The sequence below is a fragment of the Notothenia rossii genome (genome assembly GCF_949606895.1).
Source record: "Notothenia rossii genome assembly, chromosome: 3".
Taxonomy (NCBI): domain Eukaryota; kingdom Metazoa; phylum Chordata; class Actinopteri; order Perciformes; family Nototheniidae; genus Notothenia; species Notothenia rossii.
In genome coordinates, this window is record NC_136901.1 from 66,219,076 (window position 1) to 66,246,393 (window position 27,318).

General features: G+C 38.9%; 5 protein-coding genes across 8 annotated transcripts in view; 2 read left to right on the forward strand and 3 right to left on the reverse strand.

Moving 5' to 3' along the window:
* aup1 (AUP1 lipid droplet regulating VLDL assembly factor) overlaps positions 1 to 3,021 on the reverse strand; it is a gene marked incomplete at its 3' end in the record, with an annotated part of 3,591 nt that extends 570 nt beyond the window's left edge. Inside the window, exons 1-5 of the mRNA XM_079671280.1 lie at positions 2,700 to 3,021; positions 1,615 to 1,752; positions 945 to 1,095; positions 583 to 770; positions 6 to 108 (exon numbers count right to left, since the gene is read on the reverse strand). Of these exons, the coding sequence (XP_079527406.1) occupies positions 6 to 108; positions 583 to 770; positions 945 to 1,095; positions 1,615 to 1,752; positions 2,700 to 2,740 (621 nt within the window). The 5' untranslated portion in view covers positions 2,741 to 3,021. The remainder of the gene's footprint in view (positions 1 to 5; positions 109 to 582; positions 771 to 944; positions 1,096 to 1,614; positions 1,753 to 2,699) is intronic.
* A 775-nt stretch (positions 3,022 to 3,796) lies between these two features.
* ctsf (cathepsin F) lies at positions 3,797 to 12,201 on the forward strand. The gene is made up of 14 exons (XM_079668068.1): positions 3,797 to 4,198; positions 4,960 to 5,070; positions 5,778 to 5,859; positions 6,797 to 6,858; positions 7,353 to 7,425; positions 8,346 to 8,459; positions 8,684 to 8,832; positions 8,946 to 9,042; positions 9,181 to 9,261; positions 10,101 to 10,220; positions 10,819 to 10,883; positions 11,021 to 11,111; positions 11,186 to 11,244; positions 11,464 to 12,201. The coding sequence occupies exons 1-14, from the start codon at positions 3,953 to 3,955 to the stop codon at positions 11,536 to 11,538; spliced, it is 1,425 nt and encodes a 474-aa protein (XP_079524194.1). The 5' UTR covers positions 3,797 to 3,952; the 3' UTR covers positions 11,539 to 12,201.
* Positions 12,202 to 12,955: 754 nt separating this feature from the next.
* On the forward strand, positions 12,956 to 16,781 carry eif1ad (eukaryotic translation initiation factor 1A domain containing). Its single transcript, XM_079668069.1, has 5 exons — positions 12,956 to 13,127; positions 13,805 to 13,923; positions 14,032 to 14,140; positions 15,229 to 15,337; positions 15,588 to 16,781. Exons 2-5 carry the CDS (start codon positions 13,837 to 13,839, stop codon positions 15,820 to 15,822), a joined length of 540 nt encoding a protein of 179 aa, XP_079524195.1. The 5' UTR covers positions 12,956 to 13,127; positions 13,805 to 13,836; the 3' UTR covers positions 15,823 to 16,781.
* A 2,238-nt stretch (positions 16,782 to 19,019) lies between these two features.
* LOC307033010 (N-acetyllactosaminide beta-1,3-N-acetylglucosaminyltransferase 2) lies at positions 19,020 to 20,354 on the reverse strand (the record flags this gene model as incomplete). Its single annotated transcript, XM_079671281.1, has 1 exon — positions 19,020 to 20,354. One exon carries the CDS (start codon positions 20,352 to 20,354, stop codon positions 19,344 to 19,346), a length of 1,011 nt encoding a protein of 336 aa, XP_079527407.1. The 3' UTR covers positions 19,020 to 19,343.
* Positions 20,355 to 23,677: 3,323 nt separating this feature from the next.
* nrg2b (neuregulin 2b) overlaps positions 23,678 to 27,318 on the reverse strand; it is a 65,899-nt gene continuing 62,258 nt past the window's right edge. For all 4 annotated transcript variants that reach the window (XM_079669069.1, XM_079669070.1, XM_079669068.1 and 1 more), the window contains one exon: positions 23,678 to 27,146. In XM_079669069.1, the coding sequence (XP_079525195.1) occupies positions 26,670 to 27,146 (477 nt within the window). In that variant the 3' untranslated portion in view covers positions 23,678 to 26,669. The remainder of the gene's footprint in view (positions 27,147 to 27,318) is intronic.

The following is a 27,318-nucleotide window of genomic DNA, read 5'->3' on the forward strand; positions in this document are numbered from 1 at the left end:
GTTGCTGTCTTCAATGCAAGTTCAAATATGATTACCAAAGCAATCAACGGTCTGGTCACTCGTAAGGCCACAGGTTGAATGGAGTCAGTCAGTGAGAAAGGCCAAGAACTGAGAAGGGAAAGTGTATATAATTAGTATGTTAGTTTTTGAGGTTGTATGCTTTAAATAAATAGCTAAATGTGGCTTTTTTTACTCAAGAGGAATTGATTTCTAAACAAGTCAAATTTATTTTACTTTTCAAACAAATTAAAACGTAGCAGAATCATAAGGCAAACTGTCAGGTAACTGGTAGGTCGAAGATATTATCAATTTCAATGAAGAATTGTCCAAACCCTGTCTCTAAGTGCAGATAATGATATATTCCAAACACTCACTGCTGTCCTATAGGGCTGGTTTCACTGTTTCAGGTCAACAGAAATAACTAGCAAAAACAAAAAGGAAGGCTAAAGATAGAACAACACTACATTTGTTCAGCTATTCATACTTTCTGCTCGCATTGCATCAACCAATTTCAACAGAGAAATGATCACTGTCGCTTCAGTGACATTAGTCAAACATTAGGCAGATCCTGATGGCACTAACCTGAACTTCAGCAGGCCAGCGCGGCCGTTGGTGGTCTCCTCTTCGGGGAACAGGAGCAGCGGGGGGGTGCCCTCAGTGGAGCAGTACCTCTGGAGAGTGTCTCCTATGGCTCCCTGGCCAGATGCTGAACGGATCTCCATGAAGCCTCTGGCCCAGCACACAAAGCCGGTGGAGCCCTCTAACTGGGGCTAAAGGCGCAGAAAGAGACAGAGCATCTCACCAACATTTCATTCAGCAGAAACAATACCAGCACCAGTTAAACCAAAATAATGCCAAAGTTGCATCAGCGCTGAAACTCAAAGGTGCACACTTGTACAGGAAACTGAGACATGGTTAAGCACATTTAAAAGACAAACACTCACGGTATGGCAGGGGGTCAGAAGGTTGATTATGTTGTGGTCGAACTCTGTCACATGGTTGCATATGTACAGCTTGGTGTTTTTGTCCCTGGAGCGAGGGTTCTTCGTTCTCACGTGCATCCCCAGGACTGAGCACATAATCCTGACAATAAATCTAAGAGAACAAAAGGAATAAAGCTGAAGTTAATCGGGATGATTATCTTAATATCTAGTGGGCAATTATCTAGAACATACATGGTGTATCACTGCTTTATGGCTCTTCATTCCCACAATCATTACCTTTAACTTAACATTGAAGTGACTGAAAGCCAAATACCATCTGAAATGTAAGAGTTATTAACACTAACAAATAGAGTGCAACTAGCACTTAAGCCTTTACAGTTTTGTATGGGGTGGCTGTGATTAATAGCGTCATTTTAACTGAGGGGCAGCCATTACGCAATTATTTAAATCAATTACAAAGTACGCATTATATAGTGGATGATAACATAAACTGTTCCCACTTCCTCATATTAAGACATGGATACAAACTCTTATATTATAAAAAGATTACTCTTAATGATACACAAGCAGTAACTACAACAGCTACTTCTGCCACATCTATGAATGTTAAGACTGTTGAGGGTAAAATGGACCATAGAGAAATGTACACTGTATAATATTAAATACTTGCCTTCTAATAAAACTCTCTGGAAGTGCACAGCTGACCAAGAACACGTGAACACCAACAAAAATCCTTATTAGCATCAAACAGATACCAACTGGAAAGTAAATCAGCAACAGTAGGAGGACTGCAGCATCTTTGGGAAACCTGTCAAAGGAAAAGTTGCAAACAATTTTTTAATTCAGTGGAGAGAACTTGAACTTAAATGTTATAGCAGATTAAATATTGACAGTCCACATGAATTACAATAGGTCTTACATGATGACTGAGCATTTCTCTCAGATTTAGTATGTTAATTAGTCACTGCTGGATCAAGTATTGTTTGAAATTTGATTTCCCATGTTGTATTACAGCCCGTAGCGTTAATTTCCCACACGTGATTACACGTGTCGCTACTTGATTGTCTTTAAGGTTGGGTGCTTGAGAACACCCGGGATGTTTTATATCAAAGTAGTCCTATTCTGGCCTAAAATCCCACAAACAAATGTGCACTGGTGCACCTACAGGCCCCATGTCCCACCTGCATTAATGTGAAAGATACTTGTATTGGTGTGTAGTACATATTGTTCAAGCAAAATATACTTTTCAAATCGGAGGTGACGGGTAATGGCCATGGTACTCTATGTAGAGGTTCAACATTAGCTCATTCTACTGTGCACGCTTTAGAAGTTCAGGAAACTTAGCTCTGTTCTTTAAGTCATTTTACGAAGTCAACTTTAACCACCGTGTAAGGCCAAGCTAGCTTGCGTATAACGCTACAGTGAATGGCTGGGCGACATGTTTACTGAAATGAACATTGCACAAGGTTGCATAACAAAAGTTAGCAATAAAACGTTAACGTCACCATACCACAGCTATGATAGCTAGCTGGCTCAAGTTAATAAAATACTAAATAGCCTCTCGTTTGGACTGAGAACCCTTCCGCAACGTGTGTTAATGCTAGCGGACAAACATTACACGTCACTGTAGATAACGTTACTGTATTTTTTTAAACACACTGGATACGACCGTAACATCCATGCTAATGCGGCTAATTAGCGTTAGCTGAAGGTTAACAACAGCTTGCATTAGCTAGCTGCAGTTAGCTGACTTACCGACGAAAGTCGAACATATCTTCAATCCCCCGGTTCTCCATGTCTGCCAGTTAGACCTTTGCTCGGAGGCTAATGCTAAGAATACAACCTGATCCCTAAAAATAAATGAGTCATTACGTTCAGAGCAGCTATGTTGTCGCACGGTGGGCTTAAGCGTCAGCTAACGTTATTATGCCCACAATGCCCCCGCGAATAACTAGCAGTCTATTTTTCAAGTTTGAAATGTTAGCTTAGCAAAAATGTTGCTGTCTGCGGTGCTAGCATCGCTAGCGCCTGTGCTCCGCTAGCAGACACTACACAACAACAACACTTCCGGCCAGAATCCTCCAGAATAAAAGTCCATATATTTCAACTGAATAAAGGTTTCCTAATTTTGCCATACAAATGAAAAATAATCTACCCTTTTGCTGACGTCTTTATAAATCCTTATAAATCCTTTAAAGCCAGATTAGTTTATGAGTTTACCTTCGTCTGGTCTCGGATTTTCAAAACTAAAGTGCCCTCATGAAAAGGCATCGACATAATGTACTATGTCGCCCTCTGGTGGCTGTATTAAGTTATAATTGGAAATTGGCTGCGACGACCATTATCTGTGTTACTTAATGATAATAATTACATGTTGCCATATTGTTTAGGTATAGTCTTTTGAAAATATTGTGCCGTGAGATTGTACAAAATTCATTCGTATTTAGTCGAACAATTATAAATCAAAGTGTCCATGAGGACATTGAAATATGACTCAAGGGAGACCGTGGTCTAAAATATGTTTTAATGCATATCTAAGTGCGTTATCTAGATTTTAAAAGAATACACTTTATTATTGTGTCTGGGGTGACCCGGATTTATTTCAAAAGGTCGGGATTGCTTCACATTTTTTGGTAAAATCAAATATAACCATTTAAATAGCAAACGTTTAAAATATATTTTTGCTTTACCATGTCACTAATATATATGATAACCAGGTAATTTTTGTTGTAGTCCTTTTGATGTATAAAGTAATGTTGTATCTGTATCCGTTATTACGGATTTGCAACACTGTTAAAACGTGTGTGTACGTCTCTTGAACACCCCCCGCCTGTTAATACTCTGTCTCCTCCCACATCCTCAGTCCTGTTTTGTTTGGCAACAACTCTAAACCTCTTGTATAACCACTGCTGATTTTTACAAGTTTGAAATTGATTCGTCAGCTAAGGAAAACATCACATCTATCTTTTAATCTGAACATTTCTTTCTGACAATACAACGAAACCATCATGATGGTCGGATTCGGCTGTCCGGTAATCCTGTGGCTGGCCTTGGCCGCCGTGCAGGGCTCGGTCCTCGGGCTCGGTGAGGACATGGACCGGCCCCTGATCGGGCCTCCAGGCTCTCCCGTCCGGCTGCATGAGTCCGACGCTGGGCTGAAGAAGGCTATGCAGTTCGCTGAGGAGCGCTACAACCAGGGCTCCAACGCCATGCACCTCCGCAAAGTCAGCAGGCTCCTCTCGGCCACCAAACAGGTGCACAAACGGGTTATTTGTTACAATATGTACATGTTAAATTAATTACGGCATTGTATCGTCATAATTTGTCATAACATACTGTTGCAATTGTTATTGGTCTTCTGTATACTGTTTTTTGACATTGTAGTAAGACATAATGTTTTCCATCTTTTGTAAACAACACCACCTAATAGGGCCATTTAAAACTGCGTCACGCTTGCAAGAGTTAGCTAACAAAGATCGGAAATACGCTGACTTACCTTCAAAATAATGGCCTAAACTCGTCTGCCATATGTTCCTTACGTGGAGGTATACAATACAAAATAAAATATGCTTTTAGTTTTATCTTTCACAGACTTGTCATTGAGTTCGTGATTTATTTTAATCTTTTCACTTTCTGTAAAGCATACAGAGAAAGGTTACTAGCAGCATTTTCCCCTCATTATTTTCATTATGCCCGGAAGTCATTTGTTTGAAATACACCTGACTTCACACTACAACCAAATAGCCTTATCCATTTGTGCAGTACAAGCTCCCTTTTGCACTGTTCAGTATGGGCCACCATAGTCTCTTCATACAGCATGGAAGCATCCAGAAACAACAGTAAAAATCCCTAAAGTCTGGTAAATGACATTCAAATACACACATTGAATAGCCACTAGTAAACTAGGCTTTACCACTATTAGAGTTATATCTTGAATTAATTCTCTTATTGAAGTATTTTTTCCCTGTTTGTACATTACAATTGACCACTGTCTGTGTGTATTTGTACTTTTCAGCTTGTCAAGGGTATCCGCTACTCCATCACAGTGGAACTGAGTAACACTCAATGCAAGAAATCCACCATGCTCAGGACATGTGACTTCTATCCCGAGATACAGAAACTCAAGGTTGTGTGTGTGTGTGTGTGTGTGTGTGTGTGTGTGTGTGTGTGTGTGTGTGTGTGTGTGTGTGTGTGTGTGTGTGTGTGTGTGTGTGTGTGTGTGTGTGTGTGTGTGTGTGTGTGTGTGTGTGTGTGTGTGTGTGTGTGTGTGTGTGTGTGTGTGTGTGTGTGTGTGTGTGTGTGTGACAGAAAGACAGAGTTTTTGTTGATAAGTAAGACAAAGTTGGTCATTGTCATGGTTGTATAAGAAGACGTAATGATGTATTTAAAAAAAAAAAAGGAAAGGTGCATCTAATTGTGTTTTCATATATTTTGCAGAGGGGTATTTTATTTTTAGTGTTTAATCAGCAGCAGATATGTCACCAGTCATATGATCGTGTGACTTGAGTTTGACTTCAAGTGAACCCAAGCTTGCTAATGCTTTATGAAACAAAGAAGTGTATGTGTTAGTGCTGTGTATGCAAGCCAGAGGCATGCATACACAGCACTAACACATACACTTCTTTGTTTCCTTTTTACTTTAGAGGGACGATCCATTCCCATTTTTAAAAACAGCCTTTATACAGGTGTCAAAAACAGATGATCCAAAGGGAGATTAGGCTGCATCGTGCTAAACAGATTATTTTACTTCTTTAATATACACTGTATTTGAAAACCTATCATGTTAATTAACCATTTATATCTCTGTCTTGTGATGTTTCGTGTTTATGTCAGACGGAGGTGTGTTTGTTTGAAGTGTGGGACATTCCCTGGCAGGGCACTTCCACTCTGCTCAAGCAGAAGTGCCAGCCTAAAGGTGAGTTTGACCTTTGACATTGATCAGTCAACACATGCTTTGGTCTAATAAAAGCCGAATAACACAGCTGTGGTTCAACATGAATGACTGGTTCCTCTGCACCGGTATCTTGCCTTTATTCTTACCATAAGACATCAGGGTTAACAGCACTTACTATTAGCCTGCTGTCTATATTATCTTTCTACTATCCCATGGTGCTTTGCTTCCTCTGTTTTATTAGCAGTATATTCCAGGGTAACTGTGGCTCTAAAAAGTGGTTAAATAATCTTTTAAATGGTGTTTTAGACCCGCAATAATGTTATAAAATCCTAAAAAATGTCATGAATGTTTGAACTTGACCTGATCAAAGGTGTTGTAAAAAAATGCAATGTCCTGGCTGGTGTTGTACAAAACATGTTTACCGATAGTGTTATGCCTTTTGACAATATATATATATAATAATATACTTTACAGAGATGCTGTATGCGAAACCAATGTGAGTTTGGAAAATTGCACAGTATTTTTCTATTTTAGTAGACCTCAACAATGGAATTATGATCAGTGGAAATTGCCATGACATGTGACCTTTAAGAAAATTATTTCAAAAAATGACATCATCCTTCAAAATATGTCAACATCTGCTACCTGAAATGTTACTTCAATATAAATCAGAACATTATCTATACAATATTCATTAAGTCATTACATTCATGGGTTTTATTACATAGTTATCAGGTCAAGTGCATATTTTATATACATTTCAAGAAAATGATTACAAAAAATAGAAATAATCTAATGAAGAATACATCATTGACTGATGATTTACAAGCAATCAAAAAAAAAGCCCAGTAAAACAATTGAATGTGCATACTCATTTAGAATCCATGTATTTTCTGACACATTAATTAAGATGTTCTGCATACTGACTCATAACATGTCCTGATGTCTTTCTCATCAGTTGAAGTTCAACAAGAAGAGACAAACAACATCGTCGATGCATCAACCAGCCAGCCTCTGGAGGTAAACATTTTACAGAGGAATTAGATCTAAATCCTTTATAGTCTGATTTAAAGAACATTTAGTTTCTAAAAACATACTGAAAATTGATTAGTTTAAAGGCTGTTGATAGTATTTTCTGATACAATTATACAACATTTCTTGAATGCCCTCCTCACAACATTATACCGTAATATGTCGACTAAATAAACAAAAAGGTTCATCCTGGCTTTATCTGATATTCATGTTTCTATTATGGGAATGTATGCAAATTAGCACATATTTAATAATAATTCCTTTTATATCTAAAAATAACGCTTCGAAAAACGTATAATACAAAAATATAACTGTCTTTACAAAAGTAACACATTGAGGAAGTTTCATAGTGATGTCTAAATGTAATTTTTTTTTAATTCATCAGTAAAGTGGTCCATTCACTGTCATCAGCGGGATTTGAGATGAGGTAAAAGGTGTGTCGTTGATTCTGTGTGTTTGTTTGTCTGCTCTTTATCTGCTAGGACTCTGTGGAGCTGTTGGGCCAGTTCAAAGAGTTCATGGTCAAATACAACAAGGACTACAGCAGCCAGGAGGGTGAGGGACTGACACTAATGTATTATACATCACAAACATTGCAATGTGCATATTCCTTCCTGTTTACACAACCTGCCGCCTTTGTGTGCTCACAGCCCACTCGTAGAAAGACTACACAGATAATGTACAAAGCAAAACATCATTAGCTTTCTAACTGTAATCACAGATGCTTTTCAATGACAGAGAGACATGACAACGGTTGACAAGACCAAAATATGATATCACTTATACAATAAATATAACAGGACTTTAGATTTTGATTGCCAACAACTATGCTGTTGCCTTTGTGCATATCACAAACAAAACCTTTGAGTCTTTGAAGCAATAAAAACCTCAGAATGAAAAACTAAACATAAGGCTTAATATCCCACATCCATTCAGCACCTGTGTACCAATGGCTTATAAGCATCTCACCAAATAAGACATTTAAAAATGGCGTGGACAAAGGAGGGGTTTATATCTCAATCTTTGGCACATAATAAAAAAACTATTAAAGATGAAATAAGGACTAACTGGTTGTTGGAAAATAGACATTTGAGGCTGAAGTTATACCTTGGATTTCATCTTAAACATCTTTGTGGATTTCTTGTTTATTGGTATAAAAATGTGTTTATTATAATGGAGTTAAAAGGACTCCAACACATTCAAACAATGACTAAAAGAGAGGGTCACAGGATATTTGATGTGTTGCTTTGCATCCAGAAATGTGTGTCCTGTCAACGCCCCAGGGTGTTTACACCTGTCACATAACATGCACCATATAAATAACCAGGCCAGAGTGTTTGACTGTTAAAGGCCAAATCTTTCAATCATACCGATGTTTCATTGGTGGAGGAGACTGACACTTTGTATTGCCAAGAGCTGTTCTGCGTATGACTAATAAAGTCTTTGAATTTCTTCAAATCCTTTTGATCCTGCAGAGGCAGATTATCGTCTGTTTGTCTTCCACGAGAACCTGAAGACCGCTGAGAAGCTGCAGACTTTAGACCAAGGCTCAGCCGAGTATGGAGTCACCAAGTTCAGCGACCTGACTGGTACGTGTGTGTGTGTGTGTGTGTGTGTGTGTGTGTGTGTGTGTGTGTGTGTGTGTGTGTGTGTGTGTGTGTGTGTGTGTGTGTGTGTGTGTGTGTGTGTGTGTGTGTGTGTGTGTGTGTGTGTGTGTGTGTGTGTGTGTGTGTGTGTGTGTGTGTGTGTGTGTGTGTGTGTGTGTGTGTGTGTGTGTCTAAAGTGTGTCTGCTCTTCTTCTGTTTTCCTTCAGAGGAAGAGTTCCAGTCTGCATACTTGAACCCGCTGCTGAGTCAATGGAATCTTCACCGACTAATGAAACCGGCTCCTCCTGCCCGAGGTCCCGCCCCTGCCAGCTGGGATTGGCGGGATCACGGGGCTGTCAGTTCCATCAAGAACCAGGTAGGTTTAATTATAGGTGAGTCCCCCTAATTAACAGGGGAACATGAATACATTACACCTCCTGCCCACTTCCTGCTGATTGGAGTGTGTGTTTCTGTTTGTTTGTGTCGCAGGGTATGTGTGGATCCTGCTGGGCATTTTCTGTGACAGGCAACATCGAAGGCCAGTGGTTCCTGAAAAATGGAACGCTGCTGTCCCTCTCTGAACAAGGTAACACACACACACACATGTGCACAGACACAAACGATACAAACATTTTATATTTTGCTCCTTCTCAAAAAAACATCTTTCCTTATATTACGAGATATAGGTCATGTTTTGATTGGTTTATTTGGTTTTCCTTCTCAGAGCTGGTTGACTGTGATGGGCTGGACCAGGCGTGCAAAGGAGGGCTGCCGTCCAACGCTTACGAAGCTATAGAGAAGCTGGGTAAGAAAGACTTGAGATGAAATATTTAAGCTTCAAATACCCAATACTTTTACTTTGGAAGTGAAAGCTTTTTATTGATAGCTAGGGGTGGGACGATGTAGGATTTATTTGCATATCATGATAAAAAACACGAAGAATAATCGGATCCAGGGTTTTGTCTGAACCAGGTAACAAGGGTGCTGCGCATTCTTACTTTTGGCACGTGCTCTCATACCAAAATGATGTTTTTCCCCATAAAATGTAAAAGTGGTGCCAGAAAACCATATTTCTGTTCGTCCAAAACAATACATTTACTCCAGAAATAGGAAAATTGTGTCAAACAGACCGTCAGACGGCATAGACAGCTTTGTTTTTATGGGCCTCCAACATCCTGTTGTTGTTTACGTCTGCGTCGCCATCTTGTAGACGAGCGTCATGTTCTCGCGATAATTGATATATCTATAAATTATACTGTATATATATATATACAAGATCAGCGCCACAATATTGCCGTCATACTGTATTTTTCTAGAAAAAACCCTGATATCTTTATATATTTCCATTAATGGTTTAGTCTAAGCTATAAACTGTCATTGTAGTGAAGGTGAAAAAAGAAAATATATATTTAAGATGTTTTACACTGAAATGGATCTTCATTTTACGTTGTTTAATTTTTAGAAGACACTCATTTGAATGAATAATAACATTGTGAATCATAACTCTCATTGTCAGAATAATCAGGACATTAAAGGTTTTCACCATCCCACAGCTAATCTAAACACCCTGCAGAAGTGTTCTTGTGATTAATGCTAATACTGTGTGCGAGCTTTTCACTTTGTTCCCCTGCATGTGTTGTTTAGGTGGCCTGGAGACAGAGACAGACTACTCCTACACCGGCAAGAAGCAGAGCTGTGACTTCACCAGCATGAAGGTGGCCGCCTACATCAACAGCTCTGTGGAGCTGTCCAAGGACGAGAAGGGTGAGTGGGCTAAGCCTGTAGAGAGGGAATAACGACATACAGTCTGTGGCTTCAGAAAATCACCATTTTATATTTGAATATCCTAAAAACAATTCATCTGAAAACGGCAAAAACAATTATGTTGAGGGTTCTGGAGGAAAACTTACAACCTATAATAAATACTATTTAGTTGGCTAAAATAGTTCTATTTAAAGCTCAGTCGAGAAGTAATCTGAACCTAAGTTTCAGAACATTTATTTTGGATCAAATCTTTTCAAAACAAAATAAAAAACTAGAAGTAGACATGAAATGGGAAAAAGTGTGTGTAGAGTAGATCTATATAAAACACTAAATACACTCTACCTGTCACATGTTTATTTCACTTTACAAATGTTTAAGTACTGTCAACTTAATTATCATAATTACTGACATTTTCATTTTGTATCTTAGGTCAAAGCATTGATAAAGGTTAAATGAAAATATGACTAAAATAAGTGGAAGTGCAAATGAGTAGGTGTTGATTTAGCAGGTTAATTTATTGTTACTTGATCATTTTGCTGTGTAGCAATAGGTAACAAAGAGCTAATAAATGGACTACGTGTTTATTATATGTTTACAGACATTGCAGCTTGGCTGGCTGAGAATGGACCCGTCTCTGTTGCACTGAATGCCTTCGCCATGCAGGTAAGCAGCTCTGTCCACCACTGCCATCACTTCTATCTACATGATACATCAGAAGATAACTTAATGTCAAATTGCACCTTATGGGATCATCGACATGCAACCACATTTAATTCATTTTGTCTTTTACATTCCCGCAGTTCTACAGGAAGGGTGTGTCTCACCCTATGAAGATCTTCTGCAACTCCTGGATGATCGACCACGCTGTGCTGATGGTGGGATACGGAGAACGTAAGAGTTGTTGTTCCGTTTTTGTCCTCATATACCCACTTACTACTGGTGTTATAAAGTGTCTGTGTTTTCAGGTAAAAATATCCCATTCTGGGCCATCAAAAACAGCTGGGGAGAGGATTATGGAGAGCAGGTAAGACAAACTCACCTTCTTACAGTCTTTGTTTGTTGATTAGAGACAGAGTTTTTGACATAAACAAATATTTATTTCATATTTTTGGAAATATGGCAATTGGAAATTCAGATTGTTTTATTTAATGATCGGCAGAATTTCTTGATTTGGGATGCTGTACAAAACTAATGAGAGTTTTTTTACATGTGTATTTCTTTCTCTCTCTCTTTTCTCATACAGGGTTACTACTACCTCTACAGGGGGTCCAATGCGTGTGGGATCAACCAGATGTGCTCATCTGCTGTCGTCAACTAAACCACCAACACCCAATATACACACACTCACACGCAATTGATCAAAAACACATGATGATTACAACCACACACACACACACACACACACACACACACACACACACACACACACACACACACACACACACACACACACACACACACACACACACACACACACACACACACACACACACACACACACACAAAGTCCTACTGATGTTACTTTTCCGTTAAAACAAACTCACATCTTCATACCTTATACCTCATACCTCACACCTCGTGTCAGTTTACTAAAAGTATACCAGCTCTAATAAAGCTAGCTTTTCTTAGGACTTTGATCCTTCCTTTAAAGTAAAGTATTTGTGCAGATTTTATTCCGTTTGCCCAGCAGGTCATAGTGGTTGCTGTGTTGTATGCAGTTTTGGTTTTTAACTCATTTTTCCTCACAGTAACTGATTTCTAGTTTGATGAAGAGCGTGCAATATTGTAGTTAGTATTCTGTCTTGTTTCTTTGATGCAGTGCTCATGCTAATGCTATTTAGTACTGGAGTTTTGAAAGATGGGAGTTTTACCATATATTGGTCTGCACATATGCTCCGATCGTAACTGCAATGAAATTGTAAAAACTGCTGTAAGACAGTCACACTTGAATGAAGGTTGAATAAAAAAGTGTGGAATCCAATTCTTTGTGTACAATTTTGTTGTCCTATATGCACTTGAACCACACATTTCATTTGAATCAATTGATAATGCAAACGAATACAACATCACATTTTACTGTGATTGAATTAAACTGTATAATTAACCTAATTCATAAACTGCAAAGATCACATTTTCGTAGAGAAAATTATATAAAAATGCACTAAGATTGTGTTGAATACGTGTGTTTGTGGATTTCTTCTGTATTTAACAAGGATTTGGCCAATGTAAGTACAAAATAGATAACATTTGAAATTCACAAAGAAACATTTTTACCTTGAGAGTTGTGTGAGAACAGTTTGTAATATCTACATGTATATTTTTCTATTTCGACATGTATATTTTCTATTTTATTTTCTTTCTATTCTTGTTTATTTGTAGTTTTGTTTTATTGTAAAATGCCTTGTCTTTTATGTTGCTGCAACAAAAACAATTTCCCATATTGGGATCAATAAAGTACCATCTTATCTTATCTCTTATCTCTTAACCTGAATGCTATTGATCTTGAATTTTCCACAAACTGAGAAAAAAACAAAACTCTATTTCTCACAATGCAAAAGCACTGCAACGGAAGAAATAGACCCCCCATCTTTTTTGAACAATTATCTGATCTTATTAGTTACTATTAGTCAGAAAGGTAATAACAAATGAATGTATTTTTGTATTGATTGGCTTTTATCTGAAAGTCCAAGTGTAATTCTAATTGCATACCTTTATTTTGAAAGGGGAGAGCTTGACACCGGAAGTGTAACATTCAGTGAAGCAAGAAAACAAACGCATGTGGCTCGGCTTTAAGTTACAGATACATTAATCTCTACGTGATTCAAAAGTGATTCTCAGCTGCTGTCGAGCTGCCTTTAAACACTGCCTTCCTTACAGAGACACAATTACTCTTTTCTTTCTTTCGAGGTATTTATGTAACCTGCTATCGAACCTGAGCTATATTTTGAGATAGCTAATGTTAGCTTACTCTCATAAGGCACTAGTTCTGTTATTAGTAAAGTAGGAAAACATCTTTTTTCTTACGTTACGCTTAGCAGCTACCACAAAAAGTTAAGGGAATATGAAGTGTTGTTATTCGTCCATCATTGAAATCGCAGCGGTTAACAGCTGCCAAGCTAACCGGTGTCTAGTTTGTGTGAGCTTAGCTTGTTTTCATGTTACCTTGTCAGTTTTCATTTTTTATATTGCTGTTAGTCAAACCTCCTGTTATAGTTTGTCTACTTAACCTGAGGTGGAAGAAGTTATCCGACGATTTACTTAAGTAGAAGTAATACTTCAGTGTAGGCCTACTGCTTTTTACAATTGTAAAAGTACTACCATCAAAATATACTTTCAGTACCAAATGTGAAAGTACTCATTATGCAGAATGGCCCATTTAAGCCCCACATATTACACATGTTTGAATTATAATTATTTATATTCTATTTCTAAATGATATAACTTCCAATGATGCACTTAGTGAAACGTGGTAAACGTTGGGTTTATTTGAATTACTTTATATACTACTGGGTTGCTTAACTTATAAGAATATATCATAATGATGAGTTAATGCTACCCATTACTTGAAACTCTCTTTTTCTCAGCTGGTGGAGGAACCTGAAGTTCACCTTTGATAATGTCACAGGCCACCAAACGCAAGCATGTTGTGAAGGAAGTTCTTGGAGACTTTGTCACTCCCACAGAGAACCAGCAGATAGTGAAGGTGAACTGTGTGAAGACTGCTTTGAATTTAACGCACTGACTGTAAATAACCACCCTCATCGATGCAAGACCCTATCCTCACTCTGTCTCCCTCCTTTGCCATGGGTAGGTTACTGGTAGCCGTGGTAACAACCTCCATGAAGCTGTCACGGCGCAGGGCGTGACGTTCCTGGTGAGCATGCCCCCCAAGTTCCGCAAGAACCTCTGGATCAAGAGAGGTAAGTCCAGGGTTCACAAACACTTGAGCAAAAGACACAGAAGAGAATGTATCTGTCTCACAGGCACCCTTACTTACAATACTACAGCAAGGGTGCCATAACATCTACACTAATAAACTGCTAATAACGAACTCAACACACATTGAATTGAATATATATGTGATGTGTGTTTCATGATTAAAGTTACAGCAATAACCAAATGAGTTGAGTGTAATGTTGGGTTCTGAACAAAATCAAAATGAGCTTGCACTATGAACACTGAAAAATTAGGACATAAACGCAATAAGGCTATACTCTAGTATTATACCCTAGCTTTACTATATATATTTTACTGTCAACTGTTGAGCCAATAAAAACGGTTTCTTAGCTATACTACACTAAGGTAAGTGATGGATGTTTAGATTGAAAATATAGATCATTACAGAGCTCAGTCATCAAAAAAGCTCAAAAAGCTGTTGTGATGTCATCCACTCATAAAGTAACTACTCGATATTGTTAATAGCAATTCATAGATCTATTTCAAAATCCTGCAATATAATAAGGATTTGTAAAGTTTTTATCCTGTATGTAGCTAAACAATGGGTATACAGGGTTTTGTCTAAACCGGGCTAACACTTGTACTGTGATTTCTGAATTATATCGTTTCTTTTTTTCTGTAGAGGTAGTAAAGAAACCGTAACTTGGGATTTGTGTTGTTTGAGGTGCAAAATATACAGCTTTAAGACATGGGGCCTTCATTTCACCTGGAAGTGACATTAGTGTTGCTCTCATCTATACTTTATTTTTCTAGAGAATCCCCTGTGGTATATATTTTCATATACTATCAGAGTTTTCGAAAATGTATAATGCTTACATATGCTAACACAATGTCTTCACCTGTGTTGTCTGTGGCTTTTTTAAAAAATGCTGTTTTGTAATTAGGGCTTTTACAAGAGAATAGATATTGATATAAAATCCAAACTAAATGTGCAATATCAGTCACTAGCGTGGGTAGGAATTATACAGGCTCAAAGAAAAATCTCTTTCATTCTATTTGTAATGAGATTTATTTTTTGGTTCATATTTCATATATGTTTCTAATCTCCAAGGAGACTATGTGATAGTGGATCCCATTGAGGAAGGAGAGAAGGTGAAGGCAGAGATCAGCTTCATTCTCTACAAAGATCACATTCAGAACCTGCAGAAACAGCAGCTCTGGTAAGTGGGAACACACACACACACACACACACACACACACACACACACACACACACACACACACACACACACACACACACACACACACACACACACACACACACACACACACACACACACACACACACACACACACACACACACACACACACACACACACACACACACACACACACACCCCCCCAACCAACCAACCAATCAGTTTGTCAAGAGTAACTGAGTTGTTTTGTGTTTCCTTTACTTCCTTCAGGCCGGAGGGATTCACAGAGGAGCCACTGGAGCCGGAAAAGACAAAAAAAGGGCAGGAAAAGAGAGAGGACACGGAGGATAAAGACGAAGAAGACTTTAGTGACTCTGAGGATGACGAGAGCGACCTTTTTGTAAACACCAACCGCAATAACTACCAGTACATTGAGAGCGAGGAGGAGGACAGTGATGAGGAAGAAGAAGATGGCAAAGAGAAAAGGACAGAAAATGGTTCGTAGTGGCAGAGATGAGGAGGACACGGACAATCAGGAGAGCCAACGAGAGCTGTAAAAGAAATCATGAGTCAGCACCCTGCTGATATCGCTGACTAAGTCATGATGATCTGAAACCTCGATCCTCATGCAACTGCTCGCTCTAGGTAGCCTGTTGTTGACGCATCATTGAACGGACTTGTATTTAAAGGACCAGTGTTAAGAATGTAGAGCAGAAAATAATTATAATATTCATAACTGTTTTCCAGAGTGTATAATCACCTAAAATTAAGAATTGTGTTTTCGAACTTTCCTTTTGCGTGTTGAAGTGGCAGTCTTAACTTGGTTCAAGAATCCACATGGCTGAAGAAGCAGTAGATTGTGCTGCGTTTGTGAAGTGTTCAAGAACCCAACATTTAATACATAGGGGAATCAAATCCACACACTGATCTTTTGATGGAACGAAATAAGTTTTGCCGGTTATATGCTTTAAGAAAATATGCAATATCAAACTTGACCTGAAATTGAAAAAGAATGCTGTATTACTTAATGATCACTTTCTACTGTACTTTCAGTGTCTTACTGAAAATTACCTCTAGTGCTGCCTTTACTTGTTCACCAATATAACAGCTCATAATGTTCTTATGCAGGATAATGTATATGTAAACTGTTCATCGATTCATACAGCATAGGACAAAATGAGACTGTTAGACACTCACAACAATTAAATACTCAAAACTAATGACGGAACACTTGAATGGTTATTCTGTTTGTTTAGGAGTTGTGTGTGAGGTGTAACACACTTACAGTTTTGCCGCTCCTCAAGAGGCCATTGTTTGGACTTTTGCCGCTCTTTGTATTAATTTGAGTTGACCTCAAGCTGTTGTACTTAATAAGCTGCCATTGTGATCGCTTTGTGCATCTTCTGACATTCCTTACCTGGTCTCTGATTTTGGTTTGTGTAATAATGAAAGTTTTGAAATAGATCTTCTCCTTGTAAAGAATGTTATTTATTTCAGATGACTATCTCTTCTTGAAACATTTCCCCTGAAGCATGACAATTCACATCCAAAATTATTATTATCATTTTGCATTATAAGGACACTCCTTCTGCTGTGAAATAACATGATGTGGATGAAGAACTTCGACCCTAAATAATTCTTTAATATTCTAAATCTCTGTTATTCAAACTGTTACTTGATAGTCCCACATTTTAACCCAATTACAATACCAAAGTCAATTTATATGAATTCATACCACTGGAAATATCTCGACAATATAATATATATATACATATATATATTGATTTTAAACATGTTTTCATTAAAAAAAGATACAATTATTACATGTTGATGGTCAAAGATCAAGCTCACTGTAAACAGCACAACAAGTTGGCCATAACTCGAAAATGCAAATTTCATACAAATGTCTAAAAGGATGAAATGATAAAGTAGTGACATTTTATATCCAATAGGTTAACCTCACTGTGACGTTATAATATTTTGCAAAAAGATTTTTCTAGCCAAGAAGGAGAGATTGACACCATATCTCACAACTGGATGGAAACTGAATTTGTGTCAATAATCTTGGGTGATGGGGGGTGTGTGTATGTCTTTAGACATTCATATTTTGAAGCATTGTTAACCGTCATGCTTTGGCCATACTGTCATCCTTTCTTTAAAAGGACATATGAAATAGTTTAAAAACAAACAAATCAAAAATTGGCAGGTTGACCAAATGTAGGTGTTGTTTTAGAAGTCGGGGTGGAGTGATAAAATAAACACCTTTTCCAGTTCCACAGGTCCTCTAACCACGGATATGTTTCTGACTAGCTGGAGTGTTAGTGCTCTTTTATTGATTTAGTTCTCTAACAAATGCACCTGATAGACTTTGGGATTTACTTTGTCACAAGCACAGTAAAATCGAAATAGTTTACATTCAAACAGGCCTTGTGTCAGCTCTCTGTACCTAATAGCTGTGCTAGTGCTTTGTGCCTTATCTCTGTTTACATACCTTACCTACTTGCTGATATAAGGAATTTCACTTCAATGATTCTCTCAATGATCATCTAGAAGTCCCCCACAAGCTCATTGGTTTCACTGATATTGAGCTGCCTGCTCCTTGATAAGAATACTCTCCATTTGAAGACAGCATGTCATTTGTTACAGTGATTGTCCATGTAGTGATAACTTCCATGTCACAAAGAAAAACACCTTTAAGGTTTCTTCAAAGGCTTCCAAAGAGCGGGTTGACTAGTTTCAACGTTTTGCTCTCATATCAGCACGTCACTTTTACAATTGTTTGTACTACACAATTACTTTTTATAGCGCTGGTTTGCTAATGTTAGCTAACTTTGACTAATGTAGATTGTTAGCAAACGTTAGCTAAACAGAAAGAAAATAAGTCTACTGGGTGAATTTAATATTGGGATAAGAAAGGACAGGAAATAAAGGAATAAACAAGAATGTATTTTAGTCATACATCACATTGGCTTCAGAGTTCTCTTTCTACGAAGCGTAACTGGAATGGAGCCAGACATTTCATTTATAAATCAGTGAAAGCTAAAGGAGCTACACCAGCTGCAGTTCAGATGACATAAACATTCTGCAGATCTGGCTAAACCACTCAAATGATCCCAGCAGTGGTTTAATTAACATAGTTACATTGAGCATACTTTTTGTACATACATAAGATAAAATAAAGATGATACATAGCAAAACAAAGGAGGGATCATTACACATAAATAGTGAAAGTAAAGCAATGTATGACATGAGATATATATATATATATATATATATATATATATATATATATATATATATATATATATAAACAATTACAATTGTTAGATAAACAGAGGTGATATTTTACTAGCCCTTAAAACAAGACTTCTGTATGTACATTTTTGAGGAAATAATAACATATTGTTCTGCTAACCAGAAATATGAATTCACAGGACACAAAAACGTTATTGCTCACTTGAATTTTTTGCTACTTCAACCTCACATTGTCTTATATGACCACTAGTTTAAGGTGGGCTAATGGCAGAAGTTAGCCATCAGTGCATTCTGCCAGAAAGGGTCTAATTTAACCCAAACCATGATATGTAAAGGTTTTGATTCTTTACATTCGACCAAATCGTTTTGTTGGCTAAACCCTTTTGACAGAAAGGCTAACTTCTCCCGTGTGCATACTTTGGCTAATGTAGCTAATGTTATCAAGCTTTGGCTAAACTTAAAAAAAGACATAATGTGAATGGTAATGCTTTACAAGTTAAAATCAATTATTTGTATAAAAATATTAATAATTTGTATTTCACATTATATTTCTTATCTGAAATGAATGTTCAAACAATAATTATGTATTTTTGGTCAGTCTGTTGGTATGTCGATGGACCCCAGGATTTTCACAGTGTTTAAGATAATGAAATATAATCCCAGAACATGGATGCCTGTAGAAAATAAATACAGCGTAATACAGTGTCACCTCTTTATGACTGACAGCTGAACAACAATTCTAGTGAATCTTTAAAGTAACTTGGGGTTTGCTTACAGTGTTGTGTTTCTTCTTGTCCCTCCTCTCAAGGGCACACCCCAACACTGTGCCTCGGTTTTTTTCATTTTGGCCCACAGTTTTAATACTTGGTTGGGGAGACGTCTGTGGACCAACAGGATTCCATGATACGAACACAGTTGGTCTTCATCGTTTCCGGTAGAATCAAAAGTAAGGAAGGCAGGGTGGTGGACCGGACCAGCATTTAGCCTAGCCATACTCATTCCCACATAAACGTCATCAATGGGGAACAGGTGGACCCTTTTAGACACATCGTGTAGGCGTTTGGCCAATAGGCCTGAGTACACCACCCCTCCACCACCTGCGTACAAAGGATACTGGCCCTTGTAGAAGCTTTCTGGGACATAGTACTTAGACTTGTTGACTCGGTTGGGTAAAGCTCTAATTATGACATTGCCAACCATAAAGCCTTTCATTGACTCGTGTGCTTGTGGCTTCTTTAGCTCACCTTTTAGGTAGCTCAACATATTTGGGGTGTTGACAAAGACATCGTCGTCCCCTTTAAACACAAAGCTAGTCTGGCCATACAAGCTTGAGAACCAGCTCCAGAACAGTACATCTTTCAAGGTGAGGTTGAAAAATGTGTCACTAAAGTCCCACTGCAGAATGTCTCCATGAAGTTTACTCTCCATCTGCAGTATCTCAGATAGATCCAAACCCAACTCCTCAGTATTTTCCTTGCCCAGCAAAAAGACCCTGCGGACGTACCCTACACCATTGTTGTTTCTCTTCTGTCCAGCTACCCATCCTCCCTGGCCCAATGTCTGTCGAATGACATGTCGGTTCTTAAAATTCAGTTCTGTTGACTTAATGGCCAGAAGAAGAAGAGGGGGCTCCTTCTCATCCTGTGCCCCGGCTCCACATACTCCATCAGGCTGGAGGAGCAAAGGGTAGTCTCTTCTTTGCATATGGCTCACAAAATCTTGTATCTGCTGTGGTAGCTTGTCATAGTTTGTGTTTGATTTCAGTAACTTCAGAGTAAACATTCTTCAGTATGGCTTCATTAAAGTTACCATTTTCAAATCGCCTCGTGAGTTTTTTGGGGTGGAGGATGGGGTTGAAACGATGATCGTTTGTCAGCTGGAGGCGGTTCCATATGGCTTGACCATGCAGGCTGGTAACCCAGAACGTTTTGGGCAGTGGGTCGAAGCCTTCATTCTTAAGATTTCCCGGGGCAACAAAGTGAGGTTTGGGATACCTGACTCCATGGCCTTGCACAACATGACCATGATGAGGAATAGCAGCAGTGCCAGGGAGATGAATGGTGTGCACACACAGATCAACACTCTGCGCCAACAACAGAAGCACCTTGCCATTTAACTGCAAAGATATACAGTAAAAAGAATGTTCGAGTGGACAAATGATACATTTGTGTTAAAAATACATGTTTTTGAGTATCAAAATACATTGAAAGGACTTGTGGGCTTGTGCACAAACATTTAGGTATCTGGAGACAGACTGTGAGTTAAGACAACTAACTTCGTTTTTTTTTGTCATGTCTGTTGTGAGAAAACATGGCGTTTAATAAGAAATTAAGATATGGCTCCCCTTCCCATGTCACTAAAATATTTGCCCCCTATCTGAGAATTTCCACACACTGATGCTTTTGACTTTGCTTTAGGATACAAGTTGCCTAAATCAATCCTTTTAGGTCAGAGGGTGAATACAGGTATACTTGGTCATAGTATATTAATAAACAATTCAGGTTTTTTCAACATTAAAACATGTAAACATGTTCAAGTAGAAACCCTAACTTCAAGTATGGATCTTATAAAAAGAACACTAAGTCCTAAGTTAATGAAACATTGAAGCCCACAGTTGTACATGGACAGAAAAAAAAACATGAGGGAGATAAAGGCTATTGAAAGTTGAAAAAAAACTATCTCCAAAATGTCATGTGAAATGTCTAAATTCCAAGGTGAATCTTGATTGGGCCAAATTTGACCTTCAGACTTGGCTAAAATTGTCAAAATCTATTTTGTAGTGTTTATATAGTTGTTGTGGAGGATATCATGAAGCCTTGTTGCGATAAAAAAAACTAGAGCGTAGTTATTATATAATTTTAACTTGAAACGGGTCACGGGAGATCCGAACACAACATAAGGGCTAATATAAATGAAGAGTCAGCTGTTTTATTTGCTTACCTGCCTTAGGTGAAGACTCCAAAAATTACTATATACTTCTTTTCTCACAAGATGGAAGTCTCTCTAATGTTGAGACAACATTATTTCTCTTTTCTGGTTTCTGTCATCAGTCAGGTCATCTGTCCAGCCCATACATTAGACTGCTGTACCTCAAAAACGTAATTCTGCAAATGCCTACTACCAAGAAGACACTAACAGGTAAGGTGTGCGCATGAGGCAGGGATACACCCATTGACAAAGTGAGCAAACAGGAATGACACACAGGTGATGAGTGGAATTGGGTTAAGCCATCCAACAATGGCCAACCTAAATCAATACGTAGAAGTAAATTGTAAAACAAATACACTTTTGTTTTTTGCTGCTGTCGCCCCGATTTCAATAAATTTACCAAAAATGGCGTAGTTTAATTACATCTTGTGTTGTGAAGTAACAGAAAATAAATAATAATAATTTCAGCATTTTTGTAACATTATTATTATTACTATTATTATTATCTGGTATTTATTTTATAATTGAATTACATGTTTTATGTTTTTTATATCTGTCTTTATGTGTTGTTCGCTATTCCTGTGTAATTGATTCCACATCAGGATGTCATAAAAACATCTGAATAAAGTTGGATTAATGTTAATATAACTTGATTTATATAGCACTTTCAACACAGTTTAGAAAGTGCTTTGAGAGACAATCCAAATCAGGATACTAGACAAAATTACAACCGAACAAAACAACAGAAAAATTACTTCAAATAGACATTTTAAGATTATAAGGAATAGAATATGACAACTATTTATTTTTTTAAATAACGTCACTCATTATGCAAGCTTATCTCCATAGACACCTTATCAGTAAGTAAGTAGGCGCCATACTGTAAAGAAATGCAAACGGACGATACTAAAACCCCATCTACTTCTTTGAATGGTACTGTGGAGCAATAAAACAGCTCTAGCTGCTGACAAGGGACCTGCCCCCTAACTACTGCAGTCATGTGCCTTAAATGCCTGCATGTCTGGTATTCTGAAACGTATGTGTCATCACTTTTAGGAAAGCAATGAATCCCAATCCCATGAATCAGTGAGCTTGAAAAGCACAGAAAAACTGCTGTGAGTATTTGTATAAATAGCTTGTGGCAGACGGGTCCGAAAAGGCAGAATAACAATAGAGAGATTAGAAGGGCAAGATTCATCAAGTTGTGTTTTTGTTGCTGAGTAATATCAAAATCGTTACTTTAAACTGGTGTATCGGTGTCAATTATCGGTGTGTGTGTGTGTGTGTGTGTGTGTGTGTGTGTGTGTGTGTGTGTGTGTGTGTGTGTGTTTACACAAGTTGAGTTTGGGTTGATGATGTTAGCTCAGGTGTTGAGTGAAGTAATTTGGCAAGCAACCAAATATGTGTTCAAATATGTGTTCCTCTGTTTTTTACACCAGTGTTCTTATTGGTACCAAACGTAAAGCTAACACTCACACACATTCAGATATTGTTCACCATGCCACCAGGAGCCACTCAGAGTTAAGTATCTTGCCAAAGGATACATCCACATGTGACTGAAGGGGCTGGGATCGAACCCACGACCATCTGGTTGAAAGACGACCATCAGATTGAGTGTGAGAAGCAATACAAATGTTACTACTTTTATCACGTCTGTTAATACCTTTGCACGTCTTTTTGAAAAAACACATCCATTTGTTCTTAGTTCTTCACCCTAGAAATTACCTTTTTTTTCAATAACTGATCAAGTCTTACCTTGAATTCTATATGAACTAATGAAAGGAGAATTAGGTAAAGAAAAGAAAAGTCTTGATGAACTGTGATAAAATAGTGGGCCATGTGTAAACATACCAAAACTAGATCGAAACAGTAAAATACAAATCTCACTTCCTAATCACATGCATTTTCACTAAAACCTGACTATTTATAATCTCATTTTTGGACAATTTAACACATTTTAACAGGAAAGGCACTAGTGATGCTAAAATGCTGTTAAACAAGTACGACTTGACAGTGTGATAGTATTCGCAAAAGTAAAACAATCGATTGGATTTAATCTAAATTTCGTTTTTTTGCTTCTATCTTACAGAAGGTTCCAGTTGATGGCACGTTAATTAAAGAGGAGGTGATTGTTGAAAGAACAGCCATCTGTTGGTCATATCATTGCAACCCCGCACTTGGTGCACTGGCTTCTTGCCTTTATTCCTTCTTTATAAAACAGAGCAGATTCTAAACCACTGTAAATTAAAAACAACACATTTCAGTTGTTTTTAGTTACAAAGATGACAGGACTTTTCCAAAATGGTAGGAATAAAGTTTTATTTTTCATATGAAGGGGTGGTTTTGGATTTTTCTTCTTTTACAAGTAGTATGTTTTCGATAAAACTTGCAAAAAATCTTCTAGCATATTCCAAGAAATGATGGACATGAAGAGAAAGGGGATTTATTGCTGAATGTTAAAATGAAGACACATTTTTTATTTTTTTCACCGAGTGGAAAAACGATTTGCTTGCTGCTTTTTCCATGCACCCAACTACCAGTACCACTAGGACATGCAGAGGGGTCGGGCGTGATAGGAGAGGGGTTTGGGGGGGGGGGGGGGGGAGAGGAGGGAGGAGAGAGGGAGTCGGGAGGTAAAAAAGACAAAGGCAAACTTCTTGACAAACACAAACGTGGTAAAGGCTTTGTGTGTGTGTCATATGAGTGTGTATGTGTGTGTGTGTGTGTGTGTGTGTGTGTGTGTGTGTGTGTGTTGTGTGTGTGTGTGTGTGTGTGTGTGTGTGTGTGTGTGTGTGTGTGTGTGTGTGTGTGTGTGTGTGTGTGTGTGTGTGTGTGTGTGTGTGTGTGTGTGTGTGTGTGTGTGTGTGTCTCAGTGTGTGCTTCATAATGTGTGAGCCGTGTCTGGTGTGTGGTATGTATGTGTGCATGTAAAGGGGGCAAAGGGGGGAGTGCAGGGGGAGGAGAAAGAGGGTGGGGGGTGTTAACAATTCAACTAGCTCTAGAAGCACACTACCCTCACTTGCACTATTTCCACATTGCAAATCCCAGATTGATTACAGTGATAGTAAGACAAAACTAGCCAGAACTTTGGGTCGTGAACCCAAATAATGTTTTTTTTAAAATATAAATGTCTAGCATGATTTCCCCTGAGGGGTTGGTCGCCATTTTTAAGATAATTTCATTATCTGTGATCCATGCATCTCCTGTGTGAAAAAAGAAAACAACAAAATAAATTGGAAATGAACTCTAATAGGGACACGTATTGTATCTGACACAGTTTCACTATCCTTAGTGGGCTTGAAAGGATGTCTTAACCCGGAGGTGGAGATTCTGATGTAATCAGCCTACTGTTTCGGTGCTGTTCAGCATGGGGCCTAAACTCATCTGCTAGTTGCTTCTGAAGGTCTGTAAGGCGGGTGAGAAAGACGTGGAGAGGCGAGTGGCGATGCGAGGTGGAGGGGGGACAGACAGAGACAGACAGATAACAGATCATTCAGTCAATATGACCAAGCAAAAGAAGTTCAATCAATAAAAGATATAGGAATGCAAAATGCAGAAATCAGTATTATCATATACCACCGTTTGGCTGTGAGCTAAACAAAAAGTAAAATTGGTCTCAGAAAAAAACTAGCTCTCTACCCGCTTTTTCCCGTCAGAGCAGTGCCGTCGCTACAGGGAGTGAAAGGTGGAGGCGATTCCATGGCGCCCACAGCTAGAGAGAGCTCAAAAAGTAGTAGCTTTGTATAAGTAAAACAAAAAAAGGGGACCCAGAGCAATATCCTCCTCTCAAGGGGCCCATAATTCCTAGCTACGCCCCTAGAACCTAGTGAACAGATGAGTTTTCTGCATCTTTTTTCATCATCAGCAACACACATGCCCACTTACACACACACACAAAGTAAAAAACTGAATCTCCCTTCTGATTCCAAGAGTTATTATTTTTTTTAATCCTACGCTCCTTTAATCGTGGCCACGAGTGAACGCAACAAACCTGACGGACGGACGGACAGGAAGTAGAGTGAGGGGATGTGGATCTGGCCTGCGGACTGAACTGTGACTGGGATGGACGTGCGCTCTCTGCTTTGAGTCTCTTGGCGGTGATGTGATGGGGAAGTCCTGAGACACAGTGCGGCTCTAAGCTGCTGGCATAGGAAACGGGTGGGCTGGGCAGTCCATGGGAGGCCAGAGTCAGGCTGGATTACAACTGGATTGGTTAGGTTTGGATCGGCAGCTCCCTGGCCAATGGCTGCTCACGGAGGGAGGGTCTTACAGTGCAATGGAGCTTCTGGCAGCGTGAGGATTGGTGACAGGAGCAAACACTTTCCAAGGTGAGGCCTCAACCAAATGAGGCTTCATGTACATACAGGCACACAAACACACACGCACATCATCCACCACCAATGTCATGGCAGCACCCTGAACACCTACACAGGAATCTGAAATTACTTCCCCTCAACAACTCCCTAACACTCTTGTTTTCACAGAAATAACAACAAATGACTGACAGGCAGCAAACAAGAACATGAATGGCCGATGGGATTCATCCGAAAATCATCCGAGAAAAAACTACCCTTCACTTCCGGTTGCGTCAGTGACTAATGTCCCTGTGGAACGAGCGCATCGCGTGGATCATACTCATGTAAACAGACACCTTTAACACAGGAGGAATCAATATTGCATGATGACATAATCAGATCACAGTTCAAAAAAGAGGAAGATCCCAAATCAGAGAAAAAACCAAAGCAAAAGGAAGAGGAAGAGGGTTGGTCTCTATAAAAAACGAGGAGTCTTTATAAGAAAGGCTACAAAAACTCAATGGGACCTCCGACTTCAGCATACAGCAAAAGGCACCACAATATTATTCTATTTATCTAACTTGTGAAAAAATTGGCACGTAATTCTCTTATTTTTTCATCTCTCATAATGCTGTAAATCAAAAAACTTTACATATAAATATTTCCCCCCCGTTATAAAAAAAGTCTTTGCTGTTAGCTAGTAGACAATTTTTGCTGAAATGAAAATAAATATTTCATTTGTTTAGAATATCTGTCTGTTATACAAAATAAAAATATTTCTCCTAGGTGCAGGTCTCTAGTCCACTGGTTGTGTGTAGGAGGAGGGGGAGTGTGTGAGGTGGAGGGGTGGGTGGTGGCAGGGGGGGGTTGAGTCTTAAAGGGGCATGTTGTCAGCCTTGGAGCGGTGCGACTGGGCACCGCGGCTCTGCCCGTTGCTGCGCGTCCCCGGCCGACTCAGCCCGCGGTGAGTCCGTGTGTCCGCACCAGAGGACGAGCGGTAACCCGGCACGGTTAAGGGTGGGTCCATGTTCATGTTCTGCATACTAAGGAAAGGTGTGCTCTCCCCGTGAGTGTCCTCCTCCTCCTCCTCTTCATCCTCCTCCTCTGACTGGCTGAAGCTCTGCGAGCTATAGTCCCGTAGGCCTGTGGAACGCTGCGAGATGTGTCCGTTGAGGCGGTTACGTCGCGGGCGGCGCCGGCTGCGGATGGGTTCTCGCGAAGAGGCGTACTCCTGCGTAGTCTCGTAGGCCTCCTCGTCAGGGAGTCGATAGGGGCTCGACGGTAGACTTCCTGTACTCTCCGTCAGGTAAGGTCGCCTCGGACGCCGAGGCTGCCTGTATAAACTTCCATCCTGAAACAGAAAACAGATCAATTATAGAAACTGCTTAAGTTAAATATCTTCCTATCATCCTACTAACAAGAGGGTGGTGGAAGATAGTCTATAAATACTCTTAAACGTCCTGCATTCCATTACCTTACCTAAGAAGTGTACAGTATTAAAGTAAATGTACTTAATTTACATC

Bases quoted from the DNA above. Each gene is read 5' to 3' on its own strand.
- eif1ad (XM_079668069.1), top strand. From the start codon at position 13,837: ATGTCACAGGCCACCAAACGCAAGCATGTTGTGAAGGAAGTTCTTGGA. The intron at 13,924-14,031 runs GTGAACTGTGTG...TGCCATGGGTAG, and splicing joins AGAACCAGCAGATAGTGAAG to GTTACTGGTAGCCGTGGTAA. The intron at 15,338-15,587 runs GTAAGTGGGAAC...TACTTCCTTCAG, and splicing joins CTGCAGAAACAGCAGCTCTG to GCCGGAGGGATTCACAGAGG.
- ctsf (XM_079668068.1), top strand. From the start codon at position 3,953: ATGATGGTCGGATTCGGCTGTCCGGTAATCCTGTGGCTGGCCTTGGCC. The intron at 8,460-8,683 runs GTACGTGTGTGT...GTTTTCCTTCAG, and splicing joins CAAGTTCAGCGACCTGACTG to AGGAAGAGTTCCAGTCTGCA. The intron at 9,043-9,180 runs GTAACACACACA...TTTCCTTCTCAG, and splicing joins GCTGTCCCTCTCTGAACAAG to AGCTGGTTGACTGTGATGGG.